A 14294-nucleotide genomic window follows, 5' to 3' on the forward strand; every position below is an offset into this window, starting at 1 on the left:
TGATTATTTTTCGAAGATAATACTTTAGCACAATGTTAGCACAACTTAGCACAACCTAGCACAATAAAAAAAATTTCGAAAATCAAAAAGTGGGGGGCTACCAAAAAAAACGGTTTTTTCCATTTTTCTCGCTCATTTTTCGTATTAAAAATTTATAATTCGAGCACAATGTAGCACAAACCTAGCACAAATCAGCACAACTGTCAAAATTAATAAATTCGAAAAGTGGGGGGCTAACTTCATACAGGCTCATTATCATGTACTTAAAAGAAAAAAAAATCCATTCCTTCTATTTAGAATATTATAAAACTGTATCGAAAATAAGGTAGAATTGACTCTGTACGTATAAGTAAACCAAATTTTTCTTTCAATTTAATGTTCTTCATTAAAATGCTAAACTTATTAGGATTCAGAATGTATTTTGAATAATAAATTTGTGACATACAGGCTTGGAGATATATAAGCTAATGAAATGTTTGAAACAAGTAAAATTTACTCAAATATATATTTTTTCTGTATGCACATGAGCAGATTGTTTCATATTATTATGTACCAGGTATGTAAATATGAGACCGGAATTTTTGTATAGAAAATACACATTTATTGTATGAAAATGATAAAAAATATTTTATTCGAAGTATTGCCCATCGCTAGCTATACATTTTTCCCACCTGTCTGACAATTTGTGGATACCACGCCAAAAAAAACTGTTGCTCTTTTGAGGCAAACCAGTCATCGAGCCATTTTCGTACATTTTCGTAAGAAGTGAAGCGCTGCTTAGCAAGTGCGTGTCCCATCAATGCAAATAAATAGTAATCGGACGGAGCCAAGTTTGGTGAGTAAGTATGCGAAAGTATTTCCCAACTAAACGCCTCAATCGTTTCCTTGACCAGTTTTGCTGTGTATGATGGTGCATTATCATGAAGCAAAATCACTTTGTGTTGCCTTTTTTTATATTCTGGTCGTTTTTCACGCAAAGCTTGATCCAAATCGATCATTTGTTGTCGGTAGCGTTCAGTATTAACGGTTTGGCCAGGTTTTAGCAGCTCATAATAGATCACACCCTTCTGATCCCACCAAACACAGAACATTGTCTTCCGTCCATAGCGATTTGGCCTTGCAGTCGATGTCGATGGTTCGCCTGGAGTTACCCATGATCTTTTACGCTTAGGATTCTCAAAATATATCCACTTTTCATCGCCAGTCACAATTCGATGGAGAAATGACTTTCTTTTGTACCTGGCGAGCAGCATTTCGCAAGTGGTTTTTCGGTTTTCCTGCTGTCTTTCATTCAGTTCATGTGGAACCCATTTTCCCATCTTCTGGATCTTTCCCATGGCTTTCAAACGTATGGAGACGGCTTCTCGTGTCACATTTAATTGATCCGCGAGTTGTTGTTGCGTTTGAGTATCATCCTCATCCAACAATGCTTGCAATTCGCTGTCTTCAAACTTTTTCGGTGGTCTTCCACGTTCTTCGTTTCTCACGTCAAAATCGCCACTTTTGAATTTTTTAAACCACTCAAAGCACTGTGATTTACCAAGAGCATGCTCACCATAAGCTTCGACAAGCATTCGATGCGATTCTGCAGCAGTTTTCTTCAAATGGTGAAAATCAATTTGCTGTCCGCAAATCGTAGTTTCCAGGCACAAAATTCGACATGTTCAACGCTATTACAAACTATGCTGTTGTATGAAACTTGTATTGCTGTGAGTTGAAAATCTTTGTCAGAGATGTCAACAAGAAAATGGCGCCAATGACGCGGTTTGACGGTAACTACATTGACAGCTAGGGCCATCTATGGGCAAATTCCGGTTTCATATTTACAGATCTGGTAAAAAAGAAATGCAGAGTAGTGTCTCATATGAACCGTGGTAGCGAAGAATGTGATAGAGTAGTCGACGGTAGTAAGTAGATTGTAATCTTTTGCCGAGCTTCATGTTTGATTTAGATAAATCAACGGTAATCGGGATCTATTCTGCGAGATTTTTTTTTATTCCATGAGAGCTCGACGTCGCTACCAATTTAACGCTTTACTTTACACCACTCGTCGGTGTCGTTCACGCGAATACACGAATGAGTTACCGCTAATGAGCTAATTAGCCGCGCGTTCGTTATTAACTAGCGCGCAGCGCCTTTGTCGGTCGGAGAAGCCCTTCTTGCCGGCGCCAATTAATTGCAAGCGAGAGACGCGATTCTTCACCGGGTTCATGCCTCGACGACAAACCTTGATTAATCGTCTTAACGCGGATCGTTTCCGTAAACATCGCTCAGGATTACACGAAGAAACTCTAATCCTCCTGGAAATTCTATCCTAGACAGATTGGGGGATCATTGGTTGACTTTGGCCGATTAAAGTTTAGAAACGACCGATTTCCCTTCGATCTACTTCCTTCATGAATAACACCGACTTGGCAATTCTCGCGTTCGCGTAATACACGTCGTCCTTTTCGTCGATTTCTGTCGCAGAAAACGGCAACTTGCGAGCCCACTACACGAAGACGACGGTACGCGCAGGCGAAGTCCTGCGGCTGACCGCGGTCTTCCAGGACACCCGTCGCGCTCCGGTCGCCAATGGCGTATCCGGAGCGGTCGGCGGGGTCCCGGAGGGCAAATGCTCCAGGTCCTCGGAGAGAGATCAGTACGCTCAATGCTTGGACTCTCACGGACACGAGCTCTTCGCGCCGCTCTCGGCCAGAGGCGAGTTCTACGCGACCTGTCAGAGCGGCAGTCTCGACACCGGCAGCGACGCGGTGCTCTACAGGGTCCACCAGCTCGCCAGGAGGGACCTTCCCCTGAGGGTAAAGTTCCGCCGCCGACGCCCCGAGATTAATGTCACACAGCGCGCATATCCCGATCTCTATCTCTCTTTCTCTTTCGTCAACCACGACACTCTCGTAACGTCAAGATGGCTTGATATCGTTTTATATGATGATAACACAAAAATTCTCAACGCAAATTAATTTTACGTAAAGTCGTGAATTTCAAGAGACGTTTATGTCGAACTTTATTATCTCTTAGTCGCTATTTCCTTTCTCAAATTTGCATTTTCTGGGCGATCTTTCAAAAAATTTGTACATATCACGATTTTGTTTGATTATACAGGTACATAAAAAAATGGTCATGTTTGCGCGGGAGATGACACCATAGTATTCTTATGTATCTTGATGCTCTGAAACCGAATCTGATGTCCAAATTGCCCCATTACGTCACCATTTTTTTTTACGAAAAATAGCTCAATTTATCATTTTTTTTTAAACCATTTATGATCCTGTTTTTATTATGCAAACTAGTAAATTAAAAATTATTATCACGTATTTTAATTCATAGAATAGTGTACAAGATATGAGGATTTATATGTACAAGTTCCTCTCGTGTCTTCGCTATAGCAGCTATGCTGCTCCGATCGCGAGTGGTCCGCTCAGGTGGCAATTCCGAGAGCTAATGAAAATGCGAGAGGAATAATACAAATATCATGTTAATATAAATCCTGACATCTTGTACATCATTCTATAAATTGGAATACGTGATAATAATTTTTAATTTACTAGTTTGCATAATAAAAATAAGACCATATAAATGACTTTAAAGAAACTGATAAATCGAGCTATTTTTCGTAAAAAAAGAACAATTGTGACGTGATAGAGCAATCAGTGGACATCAGATTCGGTTTCAAAGCGTCAAAATACATAAGAGTATCATGGTCTCATCTCCCTTGTGTTATTTTATCTCGAAGAATATATCTCGTGACTCTTCCCTGACAACGACCTCCGCGTGTCACCCTCAGGTGCGCTTAGTCGCCGGACCCCTACCCATACCGTTGCCACGAGATTACAGCGGTTTGATGCAGTTAGAGAATGCGACCAGAGGACCGATAGTGCTCGGCTGCGCGGTGCCGTTAATGCCCGAGAGACCCTTGCCCAACTCCACTGTACCGGAGCTCTTGGAACTCGTCGCTACCGGCCCAACCGCGCCCCGAGTGAAGAGGGCACGATTGGGGTGTCCTTCCGAAGCGAGATTGCTCGCCTCGCCGAAGATGCAACGATTGCTTTCGGCTTGCAGGTAAGATTTTACACGGCAGAAGTAATAATTATTGCTTATCCGGACCGAAAATTTTTCATAGAAAAATAGAAATTAGCTCCCGATTGAAAATGTTTTGTTTTAATCAGTTTTCCAAATAGAAAAAACGACCTCTTTCTGGGCCAGAAACTGCTCAGAAACCTTGGTTACTAGCTAATTTCTGGCTAATTTAAGCGAAACTTGTTTCACCAGTAACTGGACGATAAAAGTAACTAAACGAAGTCAGTTCTGACCAATTTTTAACCACTTTTTTACAAGGTTCTAGTCAAGCATTTTTCGCAAATTTAAATACTTTTCATCGTTTGATTCACATTGTAAAGTACTATATCTTATGATTAAATATAAAAAATAATGTGAAACTCGTGTTTCAGAAGGTAGAGTCTTTTCACGTATAAATTCATTCATTATTAAGATGACTGTAGCTTCATTTCTAATTACCATTTTTTCTTTACCAGTTTCTAACCAGTAATTGGTCAAGGAACAATGGTCAGTTATTTCCGGTTCAGTTTCGGAATAATTACTATCTAATAAATTCTAGCCAGTAAAAACTAATCAGTTTCTCACTAGTGACTAGTTTTACCTGAAAATCTTTCTACTTAAGCTCATCCCCATTCCTGAAATGGCCGACATTCGTGTACGATGTAGAATAACATAGATATGATCACGTACTTTTGCTGCCGGTTTGTAGAAGAGCCCTAGATCAGCGAGCTACCGAGCCACGAGTCGCCCCCCCAAAACCTGCGGCCAACAACGGTCAGCTGAAGGAGCTGCACCTGAAGGAGATAAAAACGAAGCCGGAGGCGAAACCGATCCTACAGAGCCTGAAAGAGGGCTTAGAGCACATCAAGCGGACGACGATACGCGACCGTAGCAACAGCCGTAGTGCCGGCAACAACCACAGCTTCCTCGACAGGATCTCGAGGATAGCGCAGGGTGGCAAGAGCAGAAACCCGGCCAAGAAATCGGCGTCTTTCACGTTCGCGGTGCGACCGGAGATCGGCATGAGATCGCCGGAGCGCTACGCCAGCCTGGAGTCCGACACGAACCTGACCGGTCAAGCGTCGCCGTCGTCCAGGCAGCAGGTGCAACGCTCCATTTCGACGAGCGTGCTCGAGGTTCAAACTGGCAACAGTCCGGACATGGATCCTCCGTACTCCAAAGTGAGAGATAGCCTAACGCCGTTGCCACCCACGCCGCCGCCGAAGCCGGAAGAGATCTACGCCGAAATCTGCGAGCTGGGCAGCGGCGACGGCAGTCCATCGTCCCGAGACTCTCCCGTGGAGAAGCCGCTGGGAAAGAATCAAGGTACGAGGGAGCGGGATCGCGGTTACGTGAAGCTCGCGTTGTCCCATTCGTCCGACGTGTCGGCGAGCACCGGCGGCGACGGCGACGGCGACGACGAGGAAGGCATTTACAACACTGTGTGCTGAGGTACACACGCCTCCTTCCACGGAGCCGACATCCGCGCTGGGGAATCGCCGCGCGATCGATAGTAACTGGCCCCGGGGTCGACCGGAACAAATGACGTGACGTGCGAGGGGTCGAGAGGTCGCGGGAGTTCCTCGACGCGGTCGCGGATATCGATAAACACGCCTACAGGTGCGAGTGGTACCGGCAAACGTTTGTCTTGTGAGCGTGTCGTTCGAGAAGGCGTCTCTTTCTCTCTCTCTCCTCTCTCTTTTTACCTTTCTTTCCCTCTGACGATCGAATAATCGAGCCGGTACTCGATGAATTCCTTTTTCAGCGGCAAAAATCACCGGGAGGAAGAGAGACCGAGTTTCTTATCTATCAAGAACTCATTTTACTTTCGTACGCGCGTCAAATTGAAAACTGTTCTTCCAAGTGGCCGTCGATTCTCTCGTTCGTTGTATTATTAGGAGGGAGACAGGCAAGAGGCGCGCTTTCCGGCACGAAGAAGAAACGCGAAGAGACGGAAGCGATGTATCGATCGCATCCGCAAGCGAGAGAAAGAGGGAGAGAGAGAGAGAGAGAGAGAGAGAGCAAGCGCGCGAGTCGATGAGGATCGGGATTTACGGCTCGCCAAGGAAATTGCTCCGCGGCGGCGGTTTCTTTCGCTGCCGCCGGAGGATCCGGGCGTCGAGGAGTCGCCGACGCGAACGCGGACATCCACCACCGGGAGGATACCGTGGACCCGCACTCGCGAGTTCGCGAGCGTGAGCGCGCGGGATGATTTACAAGGCTGTTGACCGAGGAAAATGATCCCGTAATTACGGGCCCCGGTGCATGCTGCTGCTGCTGCAGCGGATGTAGCGGGGCACGCCGGGGATAGCACGCAGAGGCCGCATCTCTCCGTGGCTTCCGTCATTAGAGAATCTGTCGTCTCGCGAGAGGCGTGTTAATAGTAGCGGCCTCCGCGATTACCTCGGCCACGGCCGTTGAGTGACATTGATGTCGAAAAAACGCGAATTAACTTCACTCGGAAAATATCCGCTGGCCCGACCAACACGCCGTGAAAAACGTGTCGAGGAGGTGCATTCGACTCAAGTGACGAGCGCGGGATCGTCACGACGGACTAATGAAGGCAAAAGTGCCAATGCCCAGGCACCTAATACTGAATGTCCACCTTGATGGAAATGATGTCTAATAACGTTTTACCTAAATTCTTTTCTTTACACAAAGAAGAGTTTCGGAACTCTTCAAAAGGATGAAAGTGTTATTAGATACTTGATACTCTTTCTTACTCTTTCGTTTCCGCCAGTACTTAATACTGGACATTTTTAGTGTTTTAGTCTTCAAATACTAATATCTAAACTTTCAACAACAAAAATATATATATTCTATATATTAAACGTTTAAATATTTGTGTTTAAAGATCAATATAATCAGAATATTCAGGAGTAGGTACGTGTCCGGGAATTGGTATCTTTGTCTTAAATCGATTTCAAATTGAGATTTTTCTATCGTCTAAGGCTCTTTGATCAACTCTGGAACACAGTGGTTTCACCATGATATCAGAACCAAATCATAGCTTCAGGAATAGTGATCTCACAATAAAACTACCGCTCAGCATAGTGATGCACTCTATTAGTTTTTGTATTACTCGTAGTATTCGCTTCAGTTTGGTTTTGGTAAAAATAGAAAAAAATTAATTTCAAAAGGAACGATCTCTTGGGTTGTCGTTCTAGACATGTGACATGAATATTCTATTAGAATCTGAAATTTGAATTTGGAAAGTTCTATGCTTCAAAGGGTTAATCAAATCGCCAGACGAAACCGAGATCTTTCTTTCTATCGTCGCAGGTGCTTCGATTGCGGAGAACACTTTCAACTGGCGCGAAATGCTTTCGCGACCTCAAAATTTGCGAACCGGAACGCCACTTTCAATCGATTCACAACGTGACTCTGTAATTTCTCGTTATAGTTTTGCCACGCGTGTCGAATCTGTGACGCGTTTCGATGCAAGAATACGACGAGAGCGGGAGAAGTTTCCTAACCGAGCGGGCGACGGTGGTACACGCGGTCACGTCGAGTCATACGACGTGGACAACGTGACGCGAGTCGTTGAACGGGTCGATCTAAACTTTCCGGACACGTCCGGAAGACGCGCGCGGGGCACGCCATAATCCGGCAGCGCGGTCGCGAGAAAATCGACGGTAGAATGTAAACTAGCCGGCCGGCGGGCCTTCCAGGAAGAGGAAATCACGGGCGTCCTTCAGAGGTCTAGGTCATCGTCGGGATCGTTGGGATACGGACGACGGAAGCGCGACTCGGCCGTGCAACCCGTGAGCTCGAGCTATCGACCGGAGCGATGCTTTGCGACGATTAATCCATTAGTTCGTCATGCTTCGCGGCGTTTGCTTGCCTTTTCGTGTACGATGACCCCGAAGTTTCGCGCGCGCGCTCTCTCGCCCCGCGATTGCGTGACGCCTCGCGATTGGCTGTTAAACGCGTGATTACAAACCTCGCCGGTACGTAGCAGGTACGAAACGCTTCGAGGAAACCGGGATATCTCCTCGGCCTTTCTCCCTCGCTCTCCCCATCGCCGTTCCTCTTTCTCTCGTCCTTTCGCATGACGATGCGCGCGTACTCGCTCGCTCGCTCGCTCGCTCGCTTGGCTAAGCGAGGATGATGAAGGAAGGGCGCAAAAATCGAGGGAAAGAGACGGGACCGTCTAATGGGAAATACCCGCGGGAGGACGCGAGGGAACCGCGGGACTCTCGCGTTCGCCAACGATCCTATAATTTTCTCTAACTCTAATCCAACGTCTCTCTTCGGCGCCCGACCGCTCCAATCGCGCGCGAGCGCGCAATGACGATGTAATATTTGTAGGTTTTGTGTATATTTGAATGAAGTCGTTGCAAAGTGGAAATAAAGACGAAACGTTTCTACGACGAAGAGTACGTCGCCGTAAAATGTACCCTCCGCCTCCTTCCTCTCCTCCTCCTCCTGTCGGCATCCTCGTGTACATTACACAGTGAAATTGCCTTTACCTTGAGGCACGATCACGCAGGTAAGTGACTCTCGACGGCTTAACACGATTGACGTCCCGTGAAAATTCTGAGGCTGATTTAAATTTGATTGAATTCCAACTAGAGATACTACAGATATTCGCGGACCAATGCATCTCAATGCACGCGACTCGTTCAATTTTCATTGGTTTACTTCGAGAAATGAGAGTGCTGAATCTATAATACACATGATTTATTGTAGCATCTATTTTGCGACTCTATAGAAAAAAATAAAAATTTGGTTCGTGGACTAAGAAACATTATTAAATGTAGAAATAAACACTTGTAAGATTTATATTCAATTTTAAGGCCGGTATTCACAGCTATAAATAATTTAGCATCTTTAATTTAGAACATAATCAATTACAGATTCGTGTTCATAGTCTGTTATTTTGCTACTTGAATCAAAGTATTTCTTGTAAATTTATATATATTTATTTCCAAAGATAACGTAATAAATGCATATATAGGTTGACGAACAATTTGAGATTGATGAAGCTACAGTTATTTGTTAAATAATGGCAGGCTACGAATGCCGGCTTCAATTTTGACTCGAAACATTTTTTTGTTTGTTAAGTACGCCAAGTGTCCGTTAAAAACGGAAACCTCTTGTATAATAAATAATTTGACAATTTTTGGGAATATATATAATGTATTGTTACCTGCATTCTCTCTTTCAGATGCTCCTCGTCGTGACTTCTCGACTTAACGTCCTGACTGCTCCGTCGTGACGATGACACTGACACTCGCGTAGATACGATTCGACGAAAGATATACGTGTTAAATAACGCGATGCCGACGAGAGCCTGATTAAGGCTCTTGGCCCCTCGCACTGTCTCGTCATTATCTCTTTTTAATGATGTCAGAAGCGAAAAAATACATGCTAAAAATTCTTGCGAAATACGTTAAAATAAAAATATATACCCATAAAGTAATATTTGCAATCGATTAAACAAATTTGTAAGATATTCCATGCACTCCCCTTTTGCTCTAACAATCATTAATTTGTCGTAAATTAACGTGACATACAATTCATCTTCATAACCTATTTCTTCGCCTATTTCTATTCAAATTAATTTACAATAAATTATTGATTGTTAGAGCAAAAGGGGAGTGCACGGAATATCTTATAAATTTATATAATCGATTGCAAGTGTTACTTTATGGATATATTTTTATTTCAATGTATTTCGCAAGAATTTTTAGCATGCATTTTCTCGCTTCTGACGTCATTAAAAAGAGATAGACAATATGAGGGGCCAGGAGCCTTAAATATTTTAAGAACCGATAAAATATGTTAATCATCCGGGATTAACGCACCGATACACGTAGTCTGTGGCACGCGTGATGCTCGATCGCCGGCTCGAGACACAATGGGAGAACTTCCGGGAGGATTCGCGACGCGCGATCGCCTTGAAGGTCCGCAGTGTTTTGATAGCGTTGATTGTTTTCATTGCTCGGCCGCGCCTAGTAGTGAGATATTGACGGTTGGCGACAGACGCGAAACAGTGTAATTCTTTTTCACTGATTGTTTTGCTATTGTCGCTTGACGCGTGTTTTTGCGTTACCGAGTATTACGTTATACCAAACGTTTCGTCAGTCCTCAACATATCGTACTCTCGACGGTATCGTGTTAATTAACACATTTTTTCGATCCAAATCTACACAAGGATTAATGCCACAAGCCAGCATCCGGAGTTTCATAATAGTGTAGCTAGGAATAAAATGCTGCACCGAGAAACACGTAGACGAAGGACGCGAGACGCCAAAACGCGGATAATAATACATCATATATTCCCAGATGTGTGTATGTCTGCTAATAAAAACTTTTCACCCCGATTATTCTAAGTAGCTAATTGATTTTTCTGTCGACACACATTGTGTCGACATCCTGTCAATATTGTTAAGGGGGGCTATATGATTATGATAAATTTAACTATATCTCTTCATCCCCTTAATTAGAGTTACCCCCAAAACAATCTTAAACAGCAATAGGAGTCAAATAATATATCATTTCAAAAATATTTTAATTCTCTTCACAACGGTGTTTACTTTTTTAATATATATATATATATATATATATATATATATATATATATATATTAATATATATATATATATATATATATTTATATATATTTTTTTAATAATATATATATATATATATATTAATATATATGTATATATATATATTTTTTTTTAATAATATATATATATAATTAAAAAAATATATATAAATATATATATATATATATATATATATATATATATGTTAAATATATATGTATATATATGTATATATTTAACATATATACATTCCCAATGATGAAAAAATAAATAACAAAGAGATTACGAAGAAATAAAAGTATTTTCATAAAAGTGTTGTTCTACCCATTGAAAATACCTTCACCAATTAATGTTTACTGAATTATTGAACGTTTATGTATCGTACATACACATCCTATCCTTTCCTACCTCACATAAGCTAGGTATAAACTACCTATGAGCCGTAGCTCACCTACACAAGATCAGAAACATAGAAAATTCGCGGCTAAACACACCGCGGCCGCCTCTCTGGCTTAAAGAAATAATAATACGAAACGATCGTCGGCGCTTGCGCCGACTATTGGTCATTAATGTTTTACGAGCACACGCAGTACGTACGCACAGCTGCGTCTATTCAATTATAGCCAAGTGAAGGAGGCTTCAAGAGATGAGGGGAAGGAGGGGCCAGACAACGGCCTCCCTTACGGACCTCTCTTGCCGTCTCTCTGCCCTCGGCACAACCCCCGTCGCGCGTCCACCTCCGCTGTCCTCCCTTGTCCCTCTTTATTTCTCTGCCGAGCACGGCAACACGCATTTACGTCCATTAATATTAACGGCTCGAAACAACGATAATAACGGGGAGCCGCGGGGAAGCGGAAAGGTGTTCTCCCTTCGACGGTCACGTCGTGCAATGCGCTCTCCGCATGTTCTCTCTTTCTCTCTTTCTCTTTCGCTCGCGCACGTGACCGTTGCATGCATCATTCTCGCCGCGTGCATCTGCAAAGAGACGCTCGAGGATCCCGACAATGCCAGGGAAAACGCGACGACGATTTTTACCGCGCGACCCGAGGGAGTTCACGGCGGAGGCCGGCGCGTCGACAAGAGCTGCGTGTCATAACGATGAGAAACATTACCAGAGTCGGGGAGCACTCTTTCGCTTCGAAGGACGAAGGTACTTTTCTTCTCGAGATTCCATGAATATGTATGACAACATTAACGTCTATCGCTTTAGGACACGGTCGGAATTAATTTCGCTAAGCGCGATGGACCACATTCTCTCGCGTTGAAACAACGTATACGGTAATAACATAAAGCGCGACACGAGTGAGACGAACGATGTCTTGATGGTGATAGTCGTCGTCGTCGTCGTCGTCGCGGAAAATTGACGGCGCACAGCGCGAGACTGAAATGTGGGTTAACGCGATGCGAAAGTAGACGGATTAAAAAACGCGATAGCGCCGGGCGCGGCGGTCATCTCATGTCTCTCCGAGACGCTATTATTACCGTAATTATTAGTATCGCGCGCTATCGGGCGCTGGGCAAATACCGCGCGCGAGGAAGAGAGGAGGAGGAGGAGGAGGAGGAGGAGGAGGACGCGCACACGGCGCAGATCGATCGAGAGAACGACGGGACGCTATCGAGATCCGGCGATCTTGGGGTCCACGGGTGCATATTTCAAGATCGGCATGCGTGAACGGTTTCAGGGCCGTCGGGTTGCTTTTGCGGTCGTGTGTAACTCAGCTTTACAACGCTAATGCGACGGACACGGAGCAACGCGGGGGTATCGTATTTCGCAGACCCGGGTCGACTCCGATCGAGGAGGCATGTTTTAATATGCAAATTAAAATGCAAATAATTCGCTTGCCGGCCCTCCTTCGTCTTCCCTTCGTCTCGTCTACAACGTTTCTCTCTCGTTCTTTCTAAGCGTATCTTTCGCGGGCGTCATCCCTCGTCCTCCTAAGGACGAGGGCGCGACCGCGAGATATTCTTTCTTTTTTTCTCCATCTGAAGATGTCTATTCTTACACCTTCTCGCCTTTTTCGTCCCCCTTGTCTATGAGATATACAACTGCCGCTGACAATATCTTGCAAAGAAACATATAGAAACATATGGACATATAAGTCCACAATTAAAATTAAAATATAAAATAACAAAGGATTGTTACCTGATATTTGTTCAAAACAAGAGCAATCAGATGAACATCGGCTCCATATAGAGTGTTCATCTCCGCGCTCTGCTCCGTACTCTAAAGGGTAAACTTATAAAAATCAGTAAGAGACACTTTCATAAGTTCTTTTGCCAGTAATTTAAGGCGCGAAGAACAAACACGATATTCCGACGCGTGGCGCGCATAACAACGATGAGAATCGAGTCGAAATTTCCTCGTGGGAATTTTGATACGCAAACTTTCAGTATAAGCAAAAGTCCCCCACTGATTCTGATGGATTTGGGACATGTTTTTGGGCAGCTAAAAAAACAATTTTTGTGTCGACGTCATTTATTTTTAGCTCCTCCACAATGTATCTTAATCCTTGGAGTACTGTGAGTATATATTTGATCAGAGTACTGTGAATATACATTTGATCAGCGAAAACCGCTTTGGCCGAGCATATAAGGTCCTAATTATGCGTCATTTCTATTACATTGCTTACTTTAACTTTACTCTTTTAATATATTAATAAGCCATGTTTAACTCAAATTTGAAACTCGGTCCACAATTAAAATTAAAATATAAAATAACAAAGGATTGTTACCTGATATTTGTTCAAAACAAGAGCAATCATGAACATCGGCTCCATATGGAGTGTTCATCTCCGCGCTCTGCTCCGTACTCTAAAGGTTAAACTTATAAAAATTAGTAAGAGACACTTTCATAAGTTCTTTTGCCAGTAATTTAAGGCGCGAAGAACAAACACGATATTCCGACGCGTGGCGCGCATAACAACGATGAGAATCGAGTCGAAATCTCCTCGTGGGAATTTTGATACGCAAACTTGCACTTTCAGTATAAGCAAAAGACGCCGGCGGTCAAAGAACATCGTTAGACGATCGAAACGCTTTCACGACTGAAATAGAAACGCCACTGCGTTATAATGTTCGTGTAATCGAGTGTCGCCCCGAGAGATACGGCGGGGATTAAATCTAACCGAGTGAAAAAGAATCGCGAGGCGCGTTCAGATCCGAACGCGAATCCGAACTGTCACGCGCCCGCGATGGGATTAAATCCGTAGCGCTGCGAGCGCGTCTTTCCCGCGAACGAGGGTATAAAAGGATTATATGTAGAGCGGCCGGATACGTCGGGACGGATCCTTGAGCTATCGCATGCGTAATGTCTTCATTCAGCTCGGCTCCTATCATAATCTCCGGGTGATGAACGAGCGCCCTTTATGCGAGAACGCAGAACGGAGCGAGATTAAACGAAGAGTCATCAATAGGCCGGTCGCGCATTAAAACGGCCTGCGCTCGGCTTGCCTGCGCGCTCGACAGGGCGAAGGGGGGAAAAAAATAAAGAAGCAGAACGAGTCAATTAGACCAACTCTCTACCTGTCCAATCTGTCACAATATACAAAACTTTGTATTTCTTTCTCGCCGTATCTTTTTCGTCCCTCGCGCGATCGCCCACCTCTGTCTCTCTCTCTGTCTCTCTCTCTTTCTCTCTCTCTCTCTCTCTCTCTCTCTCTCTCTCTCTCTCTCTCTCTC

At 43.9% G+C, this 14294-nt stretch overlaps 1 protein-coding gene across 3 annotated transcripts in view; it reads left to right on the top strand.

Annotated features, from left to right (window-relative positions):
- The window catches only part of LOC116844379, a 69664-nt gene extending 60189 nt beyond the window's left edge, over positions 1–9475 (top strand). For 2 of the 3 annotated variants that reach the window (XM_032815824.1, XM_032815825.1), the window contains exons 4-6: positions 2470–2801; positions 3788–4062; positions 4769–8436. In XM_032815824.1, the coding sequence (XP_032671715.1) occupies positions 2470–2801; positions 3788–4062; positions 4769–5510 (1349 nt within the window). In that variant the 3' untranslated portion in view covers positions 5511–8436. Of the gene's footprint in view, positions 1–2469; positions 2802–3787; positions 4063–4768; positions 8437–9229 lie in introns of those variants that run through there. The other variant, XM_032815826.1, reaches the window with a different exon arrangement.
- The last annotated feature ends 4819 nt before the right edge of the window (positions 9476–14294 follow it).

The sequence above is a fragment of the Odontomachus brunneus genome, unplaced genomic scaffold (genome assembly GCF_010583005.1).
Source record: "Odontomachus brunneus isolate Ranch 3 - 2012 unplaced genomic scaffold, Obru_v1 Obru_scaffold_041, whole genome shotgun sequence".
NCBI lineage: Eukaryota > Metazoa > Arthropoda > Insecta > Hymenoptera > Formicidae > Odontomachus > Odontomachus brunneus.